An 18,315-nucleotide genomic window follows, 5' to 3' on the forward strand; every position below is an offset into this window, starting at 1 on the left:
GGACATCTTGGTGTTCAGTTCTCGATGATGATGGTAGCATATTGAACATGCAGGCGGCATTTCTTGGTCAACGTGGCTTCACCGAGAGCGAGTTTGTCACCAAGCTTCTGGACTGCATGTTCTTCAACACCTTTGTGGCTGAGAGAGGGCCGCCGTACCGTGTCTGCGACATCTTCGATGAGGTGCGGAAAAAAAAAAGGAACTTAATGACTTAAGTGTCCATCATGCTCCCCACATTTGCAAGGGTAGTGCAATAGCTTCATTATTTTTTACAGAGAAAATAGAAAAATGGAAATACATAAGAAATCTGAACTCTTGGGGAAGCAGCTCTGCCGCGCTTAGCATGCAACACAATTCTAGTGTTGCAGATTGGGTGTTGCAGATCGGGATTATAGGGCTTTGCAGATTGCCTTAATGTGTGTATTTGTGTCTGCGTGTGTATATGTGGCATCTGCATATCTTTTTCTCATTGTGTATAAATAACATTTCTCACCCAACCCTTGGAGTGGCATGCCAGGCAAACATCTCCAGCTCTTCGTGAAAGTCAGCATCTCTCTCCATCAGTACTAACTTGATTAGGCTGAAGCTTGGAGGATAGCACAGATAATCGAAAATACGCTAAGGACTTTGCATCACGTTATGTAATGAAGTAATTGCTGTAAAATGTAATGCTGCGAATTTGAAATTGTTGCTTAGAATCAAGTCATGGTAATTAGTCTGAATAATTTGGTTCATTTTGACAGTTTCAAATTCGCAGTTTCAGCCGAAGGCAAAGCACTGAAAGGGATAACAAGGCTTAGTACTGCACCCTTAACTCGTCACACGGTGTGCTAACACTATGCGGATTCGACATAACGCAATGCAGCACACGAGACAACTGCTGCTGCCCAGTCAGTTACCAGGTGTGTCACAATGCTGGTGCTGTGAGGAATGTCAGCAGCGGCCTTACAGGCATTGCAATTTGATGGTGCATGAGATGAGACAGATAGAAGAAAGTCGGCTTGTGTTAGCGCCCAATAAAAGGGTTGCGCTCCACGGTGCGATATGTGTGCACCTCCTCAGCAGGATACTAATGTGTGTGCGTGTGATGCTTATGCCAGCAGTAAAAAAGCCAGAATGTTGCGCTGGCTCCATTAGAGCCGACTGAGCAGCGTATGGTGGTTTGTCCACTTTGCTTCGTCATTTTTGCAGCCAAATGTGCTGTGCATCCCATGTGCTGTCTGTACCAGTATAGTATAGTGGTGCCACCAATGGCAGCATTGTGCTCGCCTAGAGCACAATGGCTGTCGTGATATAATAGAAAGGAAACAGCTACAAGACACGAGCCATGGGTAAGGGAAGTTTGCTCATCAATGGGCGCCTTCTCTATGTTGCAGTTGTATGCCAGCATGAATGACCTTTTGAAGACGGAAGCTCGAGATCCTGATCTGACTTTGCACCACATCCGGCAGCTTGCTCAACAGCTCTATCTCAATGTCAGTATTGCCTTTTCTGTGTTTTCCTTTGATTATATTTCGTCCTCATTTTATTTCTCAGAGTGGACGTTGCTGCATGTACTCACAGTATGTAAACTATAAAACATGAGGCAAAGTTTGGAGAGGATGAACGCTGGCTTCAACATGGTCAGTGTGGTCTAAAGAAAGGGCTGCTGTCAAGAAGTACAAGAAGAAAAAGAAGTTACAGATATATTAGAGTTCATATGCTCGTATTTTAATGCTAGGGAGTAGTATCAGGATGATTACATAATTCAAGAAGCAAGGCTGCTTCGCTGTTCAGCACTTACTGAAGGTTATCTGACTCACGACGCCTTTAAAAAAAAGTAAAATTTTGGGACTGTCCTTAGTTTATCAGTGTCCATGCGTAAAGAGCACCAAGGGTCATTTTTGTCAATTTGATGTGCATTTTAAGTCTGTGATGTGGCGGTGAAGTTGTGGCTTGACCGTTTCTAAAGATGACATTTAAAGGCAGTCTAGCCTTTCAAAAGAGGTCAGTTGCGCGAGTGGGGCTTTAAATCAATAAGTTTCATTCACAATAGTTTCTGGTAGTCAGAACCTGATTTATACACATAGTTTTCTCATGAACATTTTTTTAAAAATTTCACTAGATATGCATTTGACTCAACCTGGGTGAATTAACCTATTATTGTGCATGTTGTTTTCTTCTTTTTTCTGAACAAAAATGAAAATTTAAATTTCTGTCGGCTTCTCCTTTCTTGCAGGAGAATCCAAATCCGCAGCCATATGTGGAGAAGATTCCCAAGCCGACTGAAGGCGCTTTCACTCGTATCCATCAGCCCCCATTCCCAACACTTGATGGAAAACTTGTGAAATCCATCATGGAGACAGGGCTGTCTCGAAACCACTTGGAATCCAAGTAAATGCACTTTTATCTGAAACTGAGATTTTAGTATGCAGCACTCTTCAATATCTAAATTAAAACAAATTGCACTTTGCCAAAAGTGACATTTTCTTTAACAAGGTGTTTCCAATATAGCAGTGCTACAGAAATCTGTAAAATTGTGATCTTGTGGTGGCACGCAAAGGCAGAATAATATGGGATGACATTTGGTACACAGAAAGCATGTGTGTGTACAAGTATCCACTAGGCTTCTGCATAATACAATTGGTATTTTTTTCTCAACAGTATTTCTGAAATGACACAGCTTCCACATTTGTATCTCAGTGGTTCACAGCTGATGTTGATGTTTTTGTTTTCTGTGTCATTTCTTTCTTCTCTGGGGGCCTAGAGGGAACTGTTTGAGCCTTAGTCATCTCAATAATGGTCTGTTTTCATTTTCTTAATTTTTCACTTGTTGTCTGGGCATTGAGGTTGTCTTGCAAGGCAAAAAGATTTGGTATGCGCATGATTTGAACACATGTGGAACAGTGTGAACCATAGGAAGGTAGTGACAACGATGCATACCGTCTACATGCAGTGACTAAAGAAAGAGTAAGCGGGGATGAAAAAAAACTTGCCCCAAATTTGTGCAAGCTTATAGTGAACTGTACATCTTAGAAAAAGAGAAGCCTGTTCTTGAATTTATACTACAGGTGTGCAAATACTCAAATATCACCGAATCGAATAGTGAATTCAAATAATTTGATTTGGAAATAGAATGTCTACCATTTGATATATTCGCTGTACAGAACCGCGCATTGCCACATGTCGTGTGCACCATGGAGCCCCTCGTGCTCGATACCATCCATGCGAGCATTTCACTTCGTTTTCAGCGCAAAAGGAGTGTCAAGCGCACCGTGGACAAGCTGCTCCAGCTGACGTGGTAGCAGGTTTGGTTTGGAAGGGGTTAAAAGAACCTTAGGGGGTAGTCAAAATTAATCCAGAGGCTCCCACTACTACGTGCCTCAGTATGAAATGGTAGTTTTGGCACGTAAAACCTCGGAATTTTTTTTCTCCTGGAGCATCATGGGATGGCTTTCTTGCTCTGTCTTTCTCTTCATTCAAGTCTTTGTCACCCTGCAGACTGTCATCGGTGCGACCCCAGCTTCCGCGCATTGTCCCTGCGGGGCCCCCAATGAGCCAGGTGTGCTCTCAGGACCCACGGTCGCTGGTCAACAACTCTGCACGCCGCCTCGAGGTGCTCTGCAACTGCATCAACTACATCTTTGACAACAAGATCTCTGATGCACGCAAGGTAATAGGAGGGCACGGCAAAGGAGCTGGGTTTGTGCAGTCTGTCTTTAGAGTGTATGTGTGTGTTTGTAATTGGAATACAGTTTTCTTTTTCCTTATTATGTACAGTCGAAGTCATGCTTGCAGCGAAAAACTATGTTAAATAGAGAATTAAGTTGAGGTAGCTATGTTTCACCAGTAAACCGGTTTCTCAGTAAGCATATATAAACAAAATCCTCCGAGAAACTAGAACAGTGATTACAGGATTAGAAGCTCAGATGTGTGCATTAAAAATTGTGTCAAGAGCAAAACTTTGGCATGCACTGTGCCTAGTGCCAGCGATTAGGAGTGTGTGAATATTTAAAACTTTCGAATAACAAATCGGATGGTGTCCTATTCGATTTGGTCTTCGAATCGAATAGTCGCTATTCATTATAGTGAATATTTTTCGAATACTTTTAGAATATTTCTGAACGTCAACTGGGCCCAAATAAACATGAAATTGGAGCAAAAGTTAGGTAAATTTTCACCCTTGAGGGCATAGTATAGACATAAAAAATGAGAGCTTGCATAATGGAGCAGGCTACATCACTTAGGTAGCCATAGTTTACAAGCTGTACAGCGATTATTCGCTTGTGCTTGCTTGCTTGTAATGCTACACTTGTGCTTTTAATAAAGAACGCTTCATAACATACTAGGCAATGACAGAAACTTGCTAACTTTAAGAATATTGGGATGCGAACATTGTTTTATGTTAATTGGGGTAACGGGTGTTCATTATTTGAAAATTCCAGCATTTGATTCGATTCATTTCTGACACTGTTTGATTTCTACTTGATTCGGTCTCAAAAATCACTATTCGCACATCCCTAATAGCAACTATTGTCAGATTGTGCTGTAACTCATCTAGTACGGTTACCGTTCTGGCACAACAGATTGCGGAGCAGTGTCATAAATTTTCTAGAAGTAATAATTTGTCCAGTGTTACTGTGGGTTTTTATTTAAAAACGATTGACTTGCTGTAACTTTGGTACAAGTGTGTTAGATTTTAGAACATTCATCTTCTAGCACTTCAAACTCCGATCATTCAACATTTTGATATGCCAGCCTCCTTCATAACAGCCAGCATATCATAGAGCTCACCTACAACTAGACCAAACAACGAACATAAATTTAATATTTTAGAAGCTTCTTGTTGCCTAGAAAAATCAATAAACATGTCAAAATGTATAAGCGATGCTAGTTTGACGGAAATGTTTCCGTAAATAAAAAATAATAGTATTATCTGGAATATTCTCCCTTATAGAGAACTTGTTTGCTGACCTTCTGGTATGTGCACAGGCTATGCCCGCAGTTTTGCGTGCACTAAAGAACAAGGCAGCCCGACTGGCTTTGACGAGAGAACTGCAGCATCATGTGACCGGCAACAAGGCAGTGCTCGAGCACCAACAATTCGACCTGGTTGTGCGGCTCATCAACTGTGCCCTGCAGGTAAGGCCTTCTTTGACGTTGCATTTCTTCTACAGTGAATTGCTGTTAAAAGCTCCTTACACTTTTCCTTTTTTCTTTCTTTCTTTTATTGTTCTGCATGGGTGCATAACCAGTACTATCACTGCATTCGAGGTTGCCTTGGTGCACTGCTTTTGACAATGCCTGGGGACCAGGAGGGTTGCACACTGTGACTGTCTGGTGTTCCTTCATTGTTCAGGATGATTCAGCGCTGGATGAACATGGTGTTGCTGCGGGGATTTTGCCGCTGTCACATGCTTTCTGCAGGGTGAGTCAGACATGTGAAGGTTGACTGTTGGGTTATGAAGAAATACGAAAATGTGTTGTGTGTTTTCCTGGTCTATGCTTGGGGACCTCTTTAGGGAACCTTGTGACATTGCTGAAAGTTTGCACGAGGTTGACATTGCTGTTTCCTTAGGTGCTCTTGGTAAGAAAGGACACAGCATCAGTATCTTAAACATTTAAGAACGGACTTCATTGCTCCATTTATACAATACTGCCAGCTAGCTGAAATACATAGAAGGAATACAACATGCTGAGGAATTGAGGAACTTCACAATAGAAAAACAACAAAATGCATCTTCTGGTGGCATTGTGTTCCCACGTCGCCCATGAACTCGATTTCGTTTCGGTTTCCTGTCGCTGTCCTTGCACAGTAAAAATAGGAGAATGGCAAAGCACGTCTCAGACTGCTTGAGCCCCACCAGCTCGACGCGCGTCGGCGTCTTATGTTGCAATGATCTTGCCAAGTGGTCTCGCAAAAACATCCTGCCAAAATGCCCCATCTTAAGATGCTGCTGACCCAGACCAAATTTGAAGATTGCAAACCTAAATGACAACACGCGCCTCGAGCTGCTCAGGCCTGACCAGTTCGGCACGCGTCAGTGTCTTGTGCTGCAACGCTTCATATTACGTAGATGTCAACTACAGTCAAGTCTGGCAATTCTTTTAGTGACTTCAATTCTTTTAGTGACTTCGGATCATATGTTTTCGCGGTTCGTATGTTTTTCCTGCACTGAGGTTCTACTGCATAACGGTGCCAACACTAAGCAGTGGCAGCACCAAAAGCGTGTCTTAAGCATGTCCACCGTGGTTAGTAATAAGTTTCTAAGGTTGATGACAACCTGAGAATGCAGTAACGTATATGCACCGCTGTCCGTCTCAAAGGGTATTCTTATACATATACTCCAGCCAATTACGTTCGCTCGTTTCCCTGATGTCAATGTGTAGATGACCTCTTTTCAGTATTAGTGTTGCTCAGGAACTGTGTTTTCGAGAGTGTAGATGCAGAGGATAGGGGCACTGCTCTTTTGTGGGCTGAGCTTGAGCTTAATTCTGAAGTTGTCACCAAGTATAGTAGGTTCAATGGCTTCCCTTTTTTTTTTTTTTTGTGGCTATTCACCCAAGGTGCCGTACATAGCAACCTGTGAGTTGATGTAGCAACTTTGACAACAACTGGTCACTTTCCTTTTCTCCTTCTCTTTTATGTTGGGAGCAGAAGCTGTGCACGGGTGTGATGCAGTTTGCGTACACGTGCATCCAAGAGCATGCTGTCTGGGGGCAGCTGCAGTTCTGGGAGGCTGCATTCTACCAGGATGTGCAACGAGATATCCGCGCCCTCTACCTGCCCGTGTCTTCTTCGCCGCAGCGCAGCAGCAATGCGCTGCCGAACGGGCAGCCTAACAAGAATGCCTCGCCCCCGCTTAGTCCTCGCGAGGTACTACTACATGGGCAGCAGGTCTCTCACGACTGTCTCTACACTTTCTTATTTCCGTGAATTGTTTGGTGCTGTGGACTTTCATTGTTTCCATAGCATTCAGACACTTATGGGAAGATCTAGAAACATACCTTGACAAATAGATTATCTGAAAATGTGTCTGTTAAGTGTTGGGTTGTCTTTTAAGCTTAGTAATTGGCAGACACTGCCATCGTGATGTGTACACTTAGTGCCAATAAGTTTACAGACCGCAGTACCTAAAAAAAAAGCTTAGTTTCTGCAGCGTGATATTCAAATTTGCAGCAACACATTTTTATGGTTTTGGTTGCAATGATCGCAGGCTTTTTGGAAATTCAATTCTTTCTTAGATTTTGGCTTTGACTGCACTTGTGACTGTCTGGGCGCAATACAGAGTTCCTAATATGCTGCAGAACATAACTGTCTGCAGGTTGGAGCAGGTGCTTTAAAAGCCCTTTGGTGTGTTTTGAGTTGAAATTAACTGTGGTGTGGCAAAGGCAAAGTACAAAATAGAGTGAATGGGTAGGGCAGTGCTGAACTTTCATCATTGTTTTCTGACACAGTCACATCGTAAAGAAGCTTCTGCAGTGGGGAAAGCATTTTACTCAGATTGGTGGGAAAGAGTAAGTAAAGGTTATGTGTGAAACAGGTGGACTTTGTCGAAAGACACTAATACACAAATGGTTACCTGCAGAGTTATGTCTAAAGGAATGTTTATCAGCTAAACATTCTTGTGGCTTCAAATATATGGGTCCGATGAGGGTGCTGATCCTCATATCACCACATTACTGCATTTTTCCAAATATAACATACAGGGGTAGAGAGAGGAGCAGGGTTTTCTAAGAGATAACATACTTTGAATGGTGAAGATCGTTCCCTGAAGGTGAAATTTGCATATAACCCCCACCCCGACTTTACTGTTAAATGTTCTGAAATTTTCATGCTTGTTACACACACAAAAATATGGTATATTGCTAAACACCTGCCTTGCTTGTTTTAGTAACCCGACATTGTCTATGTAAATTTCAGGCACCCACTGTCAAGTCAGTGATTGCAAAGCTACTGACTAGAAAAATTAAAGCCACACATTATGTGACCTGCGAAAAATGCTGATAAAAAGACACTAAAAAGAAAAACAATTTGAGCTGTTCTAGTAAATTACCCTTCTGTGATACCAAAAAGTCCACTCTTACCATGAGGAGAGGGTTGGCTAGTCTATATAGTCAGAATAGGCACAAAAAATGAAAGGCAGGGGGTTCGACACCGCTTTAAAATTCTTACACCAGTTCACCGTGACATCAACTTTGAGGGCATTTGCACGTGCCTAGTTAATTTTTTTTACTGTTAGAGATGGACTACATTGTATTCTAAAACAATCAGTGGCGTAAATATGAAAAAATACTTCAAAATCTGTTGACATCATGCTAACGTACCAGTGCTGGAATTTTGCCGTGAAATTCGAAAAAGTGAAAGTTTGGCCTTGATGTTCTGTTCTAGTAATCAACCTTTTCCCGTGAATCAACAAAATACAGTCCTGAAAAAATACTTTATTAGTCTTAAATGATTTTGTGTCCTTTTAATATGGAATCACGTGGTATTGCATCCTCAATTTCTCTAAGCATGCGCATATGAAAAAGCAGGCGCACGAGCACAGAACGCTTTCCTAGTATAAGAGTAGCTTTTCTTTGAGAGGAAAATGTGTTCTTTACTACAGTGTTTCAGTCTTTGCCACGATTAGCAGTTACGCTTGCAGCAGACTAACCTTGCCTCTGTTCTAATGCATTTTGATTTGATGCCCTTTGCAGTCGCTCTGATATGCGCACATTCATTATCTAAGCTGCGACTGTGATAGCCATGATAGACGTAATTTTTACTGCTGAACAGTTCAGTGCTGTGTTTCTATAAAAATGGACAGTAAGAGGTAAAATGCTGAAGCTGAGTAGAATACCCTATGGCCTGAGCGCATTGCTGAAGGGACTGGGTCGCTTGTCTAAGAGGTAGTCTCATCTTCTGCTGGATGGTATGTATTTCAAGGCCATGTGGCAGATATACTTTAAGAAGGGCCTATTAGGCTACAGTGGCAACATTTAATGAACATTCACTGTTCCAAGATTTCTATAATTTGTACAAGTTCTGATAGACTGGCAGAACCAAACGTGAATGTAATAAAATTACATGTGACGACAGTAACTGAAAACTTCACCTGCTGCACTAAACTTTTCTTTTGCGCTTTTTCATTTCTTTTTTCCTTAAGAGGTATTTAACTTCAGCGTCATACCAGGTGTTGCTTGATGTAATCAGGGTGCTTGTTCATGTTGTTGTCTGCATGGGTTGTGTGTTTGGTGTTGTTGGTGCGACATACTGGGTGTCTCCGTCATGGGGTGTCCCGGAGGGGGCGTGGTCACGTTTTTGTGTTGGTGTAAAGTTGGTATGCCTGTCCCTTTCGTGTCGACCTATTTCTTTCTCTTCATTTTGCTTCGTTCCTTTTTGAGTTATATTTTCGTTGTCGCTTTTTTGGTGTCTTCCTGGGGTGGAATTCTTGCCTCCCCTCTTTCCCTCTTACCCCCCCCCCCTCCCCCTATGGCTTCGGTTTTGCTCCCATGCAGAGGTACCTGAAGCACATCCAGAAATGCAAAGAGGCCCCGGCGCCAAGGTTTTACCGTTTCTACCCTTTCGTCGCTGCTGCTGCTGCTGCTTCTGCTGCCGCTGTGCGTTGTCATCTGGCTCCCCCTTTTTTCTTTCTTCATTTTATTTTCGATATTTTCCATCTCTCTTTTTATGGCTTTGGCATAGTGCTGCCTTCACCTTTGTTCTTTCCTCCACCCTTGCTTACCAACCAACCACCGGTCCAACTGCCTTGATTTGAGCTGACCCTTGGTGCTTAGGTGTCGGGATCAACTAACAGCAAGATACAGTGTTCTGCAGTCTGGCATGCATGTTTTGAATGCTTTCTGGCATGCAACTGATGCTCGAAATTTCACTTCATTTGCATAGGAGATGCTGAACCGATGATTCCAAGTTGTCTGAAGTCCCAGTTGTATGAAAAACAGCTTGGTATGCCTTTTGTGCCTTTTGATGGTTGCAGGGGAAAACCTAAGCAAGCGAATGTTTTTAAAGTGGAGCCTTCCTTGCATTTTTTCTCCACGTCGCGGGTGCTGGATGCCGTTGTCTTGCCGAGCACCCAACAATTTGGGGCCACTGGGTATGAGCATCTGAGCGTCTACCACTGGGGAGGTGCCTGAATAGACAACTTGGGACATTGGGTGTGTGCAACTGGGCATGTATGTGTGTGTATGTGAACATTCTTAGCCAAGCAGAACAAGAGGCAAGAAGTGAAAAAAGTTACTAACAGAAACAGCCCAATGGGGAGAAAGAAGCAAAGGGATCAAAACGGGACCAGAGTGCATTGAGCAAGGTGCGATGAGCTACAGAGAAAAGGAGAGGTGAAGGGAAAACATTGCAGCAAACATTATTCAAAATAGAGAGAGAGAGAGAGAAAAAAGAAACAGAAAAGAACTGCACAGCAACTATTTCGAGATTGCTTTGTCACTACCGTGTACAACAGTAACCACAGTTTAGGGCTTCAAACAATGTCTTGCTATACTTACGGACAACTTGCTGTGGCAATTAAGGTAAAGCTATGGAGACAAGCGAGTCCCACATTTTCATCTGTGCTAGTTTCTGAGGAAGAGAAAACATAAGCAGCTTATTTACAACATCTAAGAAAGACAAAACTCGCCACTGAGTGTTGAAGTTGACATATCTTGCTGCTTTTCTCTCCCAATGTCTGGGCAAATGTGGAATTATTGCATGTGGAAGGAGTGTTGATTCAGTGTTTGTCCCAAGTACAGAAGTACAGAAGCTCCCCCCCCCCCCCCCCAGCTTTTCCTTCATTTCCACAGGAAGTTGTGTGTGAGTATAGGTTTTCCAGACATGGACTACATCCACATTGTTTCAAATATTGCAGCTGGGAACAAGTGAATAAAGTTCCTACCATTTAGGTTATAACCCATAGTTTTAATATTCATTAGTGATGTAGTTTATTTGCCTTTCCAAGTAGCCTTCTGCCTCTAAAGTTAATAGTGAAAAACTTCCGTTAATTCGATCCTGGCAGGAGCAATGAAATCAGTCAAATTATCCGGTGGTTTTATTTAAACATGCAGCAGAAAAACCCCAAAACATACCGTTGATTCATTTGTCAGTATTTGCTATGTTTGTAACACATCTCCGAAACCAATGCGCATCCACTTTTTAAAGGTTCAAAGTAGAAAACTAATGTAATGATGACATTAGAGCCCCTAAACAAAGTAGAAATCAAACTGGCACCTATTTCTAGCAATAAAAAAAAAGATTAAAGGAGCTAACATCGCCTTTGAAACGGAAATTTAAGGAATACAAGTTTACTCACTTAATTAATCTCCAACGTCATCACACTCAAACAGCACTTTATGACCATCTATGATGAACCACAACATGCCATCCCTCGCATGATTCATAGCATGTTTGATACTTTGCAGTTATCAAACAACTCCGTGACTATCACAAACGGGATGACACCCACGCCGAGACTAATGACTTCGTGAGTTCGCCCTGCGAACAGAACATCAAGAACACATGACGTTACTTGTTGCCACTAGCTTAACACGATTTGAATGCGCTTTCACAGTAGACTAAAAGTGGCGTGTCGTCGTCGTCATGCGATGCGAGAACTCATTCTGTCAACCTTCACTATTGATATTGCGTGATGGTAATGTCGGTGACATTGGCAAGGCTGGCTCTGACTATAGGCTGTTGCAAATGCCGTGAGCGCTGTTTTGGTTCTGGTTTTGTATCAGTTTGCACTGCCCAAGCAATTCTCGGTCAAATTTTCTTTGAAAGAAAGGTGCACGTCAGAATAAAAAATATATACTGTAATAATTAATTGTGAGCTATCCTTTTTGCTTGAAAGTATTCCTAGGGCAGGCCAAGAATAGGCATTACAACAGGAGATTATGTGTGTTCAGCAAATTCGCTGTACCCTAAGTGCCGCCGAAATGGACTCTGCCACTATTAGAGTTACCACTGCAGTCACCATTGGGGTTAGGCACATGCGTGATGACCAGCCAAGTTCAAATTATCCGGTGAAGACTAATTTAAGGATCAAAATAACAAATCTTTGGTCCCATATAAATGTATGGGCACCGGCTGGGACCTTTGGTCAGGATCTAATTAACTGGGGTTGAATGAACAAAATTCTACTGTATTTGCCAAGTTTGTGCACTGACAGGGCGAAACAGAGAAATCTTGAATTTGTGTGGAAAGTTCTTGGCTGAATTCATGCAACATGACCAAGATCACTGGTGATGGCAGTGAAGATTGCATGCAACACTTGGACTTCACAAAACTGCATTTACATGCAAGGCTTCTTGGACTGTGCATTTGGCGAATGCAAAGAATGTATCTGTCAGGAAAATTTTATTAGATATTGTCACACTGGGGGGGGGGGGGAACAGTATCGTCACACTGAAGTTCATCGCCAAGCAAAAGTATAATAATGAGCCTTTGAAGCTGCTGCCATTTGTAAAAGGTAACAAGATACTTTTAAAGCGAAACTTTCTTTGCCTACCATTCCATGGTTTTGCCTGTGTTGGTTGGTCGGTCAGCTGCTGTTCAAGGTTCTCGTTGAGTAGATTCGCATTCACAATAATTGTTTTCGAGGAAAAGTAAAATAATAATTAAAAAAAGATAGGTTCGTGCGGCGGTAGAATCCGAACCTCGGCTCCCAAGCCCAGCATTCCAATCCTCTAACCACTAGGCCACAGCCATAATTTTTTTCTTTATTACATGGGAGCAGAAATTTCAGAAAAACAAAGCGCTACAGAAATTTAAGGTGACTGAAAACACATTCAAAAGTCCGGCAGTCCAGCAGTGTTTCTTGTGCAGCATACGTACAGCGAATGTAAGCAGCAGATTTCCAAAGAACTGACTGAGTGTTTAGTGGTGGTTCAGCGTGCTTGTCACAAATTGTACTGCACCATGGGCTCTGTGGGCCAAGTAACATGAACATGTCATATTTCAGGTCACAGGGAATTTTAAAAAGTAGAAAATGAATTGTGTGTGGCGTGATATATAAATCTCTCTAAGTAGTCCTTGGAGAATTTCTCAGAAGAACACTGTATCCGTACAGCCTACAAAACAGTGATCTATCATCTCAGCACGTGGTAACAAACAGCAGTGTGTCGACCATGGCGTGAAACAGCCCCTTTTCTCCAAACAGGTTTTGGCAGGAATGGTTGCTGAATAAATTAAAGAAAAGAGTTTTGATCCCGGTAGTAATGATGATTTGACAGGCACACTTAAGTGCATCTGGGTAATAGTAGCATTCCAAACAAGGTACACAATAAAGTGGAACAGGCAACAATGTGTATATGAATGCAGAAGGAATTTCTTTGCAGGAGGCGGTGAAAATATAATCCACACTAAAGTGAGCCTTCAGAAAGTAAAAACAACGTCCTTTAAGAAACCCCGAGGTACATATCTGACAGATGAAGACACAACTATTTATGGGAAGTAGTTTATTACCGTATTTGCACGATTCTAATGCGAACTTCTTTAAAATAAAAGGTGCATTCAAATTTGAATGTGTGTTACAATTGTAACTGATTCTGCTCAAAATAAAAAATTTGGGGGGGTGGGGGAGGGGGGAGAGGTAGCTCAATACAAGGTAGCTAGCCAGACGGTCATTCAACGGGTCGTCTGAACAAGCGACGCTCGGAAGACATTGCAAGGTGGCTCCGTGGTGCGTGGAATGCGCTCCCGCAGATGATGGTTCTGCGAACGTCCATAAGTGTTGCATTTTTAATGCATATAATGGAACTGAATATGGCTTTCTGTGGTCGGTAGACAGTGAAAAGGAGGTGTCGTCGGACTCCAATAGGCACTAGCCGCTAAAGATTCAGCCAGCTGTGTGCATGTCTGTGTGCTTTTGTATGTTCCATAATATTGTTTCAACTCAGGTTTCGTTACTTGATGTATGCGGTAGAATGGGCACCAAGTTATTATTCTTTTAAATATTTGGGCGATAATATAACTGCACGTTATAATCGGTGGCACGGTAGAGTCATGAAAATACGTAAGTGAAGTTGTCTAACAAAAGTGAACCAGGCCAAGGCCCCACTATCTAGAAAAAAAAAAAAAAAAAAAAACACTTGGTAAGGGCAGCAGTTGTCCATATTTAGCTTAGCGGAAGCTTGCAGTGTATTCCTAGCAGCTCAACTTATGTATGTTCTGCAGGTATTAATTACACTGCTCATAGCTTAGCACTTTCCTGTCTGCTGGAAAATAGGCAGTTTTTGGGCAGTCTTGTAAAAATATTTTTTACTGCTACAGCAAATGCTTGATATTGGAATGTATGCTATCCATTTGTAGAAGTAATGTGCTTTCTAATGGCATTATTTTGAAGTGAACATTTGTTAACATTTATTTGAAAAAAAAAGTATCTAATAAAAAAAATTTGTTACAGAAACGAGAAAACTGCGTAAAAATATAGACGCTGCTTTGTGCTTTGTACCAAGAGAACATAAAAAAAAATTAGAAATATATATATATTGAACAAAAAGGCTATATACAACATTCCTGCAAAATCGGCTTTCTATCTGTAGAATTTCTTTATATACAATGGTGAATGTAAGCCCTAGACGCTATCGCGCTCGGTGGCGGCTTTTATGAACTGGTGTGCAAAACTGTGGAGCGCGATAATTGCGCAATGGCTAGAACCCATCCCAGCCATTTTCTTGCGCAAAACTGCACTCTTTGCACCGCCACCGCCAAGTGGTCCTGCTAAAACGATGTTGACACCCTGCAGATAAGAACTGTGACCTTTAGAATGCACCGGATATCATTAGATCTTACTGCGGAAGTGATGAAACGGTTCGGAGTAGAAAACGAAACCTGCTGGCAAATACCTGTTGACGTTCTGGGGCTATTTGGGGCACTTTCGCCATCCGTGCTGAAGTCCCAATGATTCAAAATCATCTTCCGAGTCTGTGCTGCTCCCACCATCAAAAAACTCTGATGCAGACTCATTGGAATCCGTCGAAGTTCGCCATTTCCGAAGGGCAACTGCGCACAACATCGATGCCATGTTGGAAGCTGCAAGCGCTCATCATGCCTGATTAAAAGGTGCTTTAAGAATCCCCCTGTGGTGAAAAAAAGAAACACGAAAGTGAAACTAGAAAAATCATTTCCCTTTTATGCACTGAATGACGCTAGCTGTCCGAAAGCGCCTCGACAGCGGCAAAATTGTTAGAACCATTAATAATGGGCTATCGATGGGTATAGGTGCAGACAGGAAAGTGTTAAGTTGCAAGTTTTCCATCTTGTATTTGTTTGCTACATCTGACCAGAGCCTCGCATGTTGAGGCAATGTGGTGAGGTAACCATTAGGCCACAACTGCAGGTACAGTTCTCTTGTACAAACACCAACTAGCACTTTCAGATGGTCACCACATGTTGATTATGATGATTATGATTTGCATACAATGACACATACACACAATGAGGGACCGATTAAGAAGTGGCCAGTAAATTTAAAATAAATATGAAGAAATGAAGAAATGCAAGCCTATATAATATTTGTGACATTGCGTAGCACAGGTATGTAAGAGCACATATGCACGTCGGTTTGTTTTACACCAAAGACATAAGAATGGAACGGGCAAATTTATAGCATTTCATTAAATGCTTCATGAAAGCTTCACTTCACAAAGATTCCAACATGTGTGTTTTATGAACGCAATTTTTTTTACCTATAAATGCATTTTTATGGCGATAGAAATTATCACTTGTGCCTGTCGTATTCTACAAAAAATCTTACTAACTAGCCCAAACCTATGTATTGCTCAATCATGGCAAGTTTGCATCTATGTTCACAGCCTTTATAGTATATATGGGGTGACTGCTGTAGCAGCTCTCAGGTAATCATTGTCATCATTAAATCAAGCCATTGATAAAATACAATAACGGGAAAACGTAAAGAAAGTACCTGAGCTGGTACTGGACATGGGATTGTCACTTGATGCTGAAGCTAATTGTGCCACAACCGCATTGACACAGTGTAAAGGCTGAAAGCAACAGCCCTCGCAATTTGGGATTGTGGTGTGCAAGACAGTAACAAACCAGCACTACAGTGAAAGAAGTTAAGTGAAGCCAGCAGAAGTGAATGACAGGATAGGAAATAGGAGTAAGCAGTCACTGCAGATGTTTCCTGCAACTGAAACTGTGTGAAATAGTGTAAGTCTTACTGCACTTAATAATGGTCTTGTCATGTCAACAATTGCCATGTTGTATAAGCTTGTCGAACAGCCAGATTAGAAGTCATGCCATACGCTGCCACACGATCATCTTCAACATGGTCGTCATCGTGCTGCTCTTGTCACGGACATGTACACTTGTGACCCACAGGCACAACTACTCAGTTTACAAAAACATGTTGGTTCTCCTAGTATCGCTTTGTGGAGCCACAAACAGTGCTAGTTAGCCAAGTACCTGCAAAATACTTGCATAGCATTGATTCCGACAGTGCTCGGGATCTGCAATTTTTTTTTTCATTTCTGAAGTATTTGGCTGTTGGTTTAGGCATTGTGCACAAGAAGGCGCATTTGGCTACGGTCTTGTGTGTAGATTTGCATTCACAGGGCTGAAAAGTCATCACATTGACAACAGTCTTCCTTATCATATATATCCTTTTGCCTCTGCTTGCTTTCGAAACAAATTGTCTGTGCTACTTGAAACAGATTCTTCTTGCAAGTTAGTCCATACCTACAGTTCAGATTCCATCTCTCGTGGAATAATAAGTGACTGCTCTATGAGAGATGAGGTTGTGAATGGTATCTGCAAAAATATTTGTGGCCTTTGATAGGTTGGTGAGTTTCGTTTTGTGATCATCCAAGCTGGGGAAGAGCAAACCAGCAGTGTCATTCTGTAACATCATTCATTTAAGATTCAAATATATTTGGTTCTTTTGGATTTTTGGATTGGATTTTTGTGTTCTCGATCGCAAACGTTGGCCCCAGGAAATCATACAAAACGGGTTAACATTAATGAGGTTTTACTGTATGTTTTGATGGAGTAAAAGTTCAGCACTACTGACTTTTGCTGAGTTGGTTAGGCATACTATAAATTTTGTGGTACTGTCAAGACATGGATGAAATAAAATTGCTGTGTTTTATGTCCCTTTTTGTTATCTGCATTTTGATACCATTAGAAAATTCACTGGGAGTACAGGGTGATGAATATGTGCAAATGTGGACATGAGAATGAAATAATGAAATGCATAGTTGTAACTATCAATGTGCTGTTAAAAAATATCTTCATTGTCCACTGTGATAACTGGTTAGGTCTCCCCCTCGCTCAAGAAGTAGGAACACATCTTCGAGCTACAATTTCCCAGACCCACTGCACTGAGGTTTTGCAGCAGTGTGCAGATTTATTTGTTTATTTAAATGATAAGCCTCCATCAGGGTAGTGCCTCACCTAATTTTTAACATTTTCTGTAATTTTCTGTATTTTTGTGAGCCTCTTCTTGCCATGTTTAAAATAAATTTTGTAGTGTTTCTAGCTGCAGCCACACATGAATTATATTTTCTTGGACTCAGTGCATATTCACTACCATAAGCTAGGCAAGGTGCAGGTAGCATGCCAGTGATATGTCTATAATCTGCAATCGCACCTGTCAAGCATACTTTTTGTCAAGCACATTGCTGGGGTTGAACATAAATGACTAACAGCTGTTCTGAGTGTTTTTGTAATTGTGTCCTGAGTAACAGAGTATAATTAGCATTCTCTCCTCTTGCTAGCACACATGCAAGTTTCTGTTGGCTTGGGAGATTGCATGGTAACAAGGCAGCATGCAAATTGTTGAGTCTTCTCCTAGCTATGCCTGGAATTTGACACTGGTTTGGTGTTGGCCCTTTTTTGTGCTCTTACAAGATATTTTCCTAGTTTGTGGCCCAATACGGCATTTGAATTCTGTGTTTTGGAATGACTGTTCTTGGATAACACTCTTCTGGAGACATGCATTGTGTGGTCTTTTTTAGACATTGTTCTGATTACATTCCTTTGCAATTTATTTGTGTTGTTGATTGTTCTTAGCGCATTGTTAGTGTAAAGATGTGTAACCATAACCTAGGATTCTTGTAGGTAGGGGTTGATGCTGTGGGTTGTAGCTGACTCTGGGCATATGTGCCTATTATTTTAAACAGATTAGGAAGGAATGACACTAGACTGAAACGGAAAGTACATTTACTGATAGTAAATTACAGAACCACATTGAAAAGCGAAAGTGTGCCATTTGCTGGTTTAATGTCTTGATTTGGGCAGGTAACTTTGATGTGCGTTCAGCATCAATACATTGTCCACTATCCAAGTCACATGGGAGCACTTTTGATTGCGATCAAGCTCGA

The 18,315-nt window shown here is 41.7% G+C and overlaps 1 protein-coding gene across 5 annotated transcripts in view; it reads left to right on the forward strand.

The window, feature by feature from the left end:
- The window catches only part of Sbf (SET domain binding factor), a 160,577-nt gene that overhangs the window by 81,707 nt on the left and 60,555 nt on the right, over window positions 1-18,315 (forward strand). For 2 of the 5 annotated variants that reach the window (XM_050183385.2, XM_050183386.2), the window contains exons 9-16: window positions 54-182; window positions 1,377-1,475; window positions 2,219-2,373; window positions 3,481-3,652; window positions 4,972-5,121; window positions 5,339-5,407; window positions 6,638-6,856; window positions 9,481-9,582. In XM_050183385.2, the coding sequence (XP_050039342.1) occupies window positions 54-182; window positions 1,377-1,475; window positions 2,219-2,373; window positions 3,481-3,652; window positions 4,972-5,121; window positions 5,339-5,407; window positions 6,638-6,856; window positions 9,481-9,582 (1,095 nt within the window). Of the gene's footprint in view, window positions 1-53; window positions 183-1,376; window positions 1,476-2,218; window positions 2,374-3,480; window positions 3,653-4,971; window positions 5,122-5,338; window positions 5,408-6,637; window positions 6,878-9,480; window positions 9,583-18,315 lie in introns of all 5 variants that reach the window. The other 3 variants (XM_050183387.2, XM_050183388.2, XM_055074006.1) reach the window with 3 other exon arrangements.

Source organism: Dermacentor andersoni, chromosome 4, assembly GCF_023375885.2.
Source record: "Dermacentor andersoni chromosome 4, qqDerAnde1_hic_scaffold, whole genome shotgun sequence".
NCBI classification, from domain to species: Eukaryota; Metazoa; Arthropoda; class Arachnida; order Ixodida; family Ixodidae; genus Dermacentor; species Dermacentor andersoni.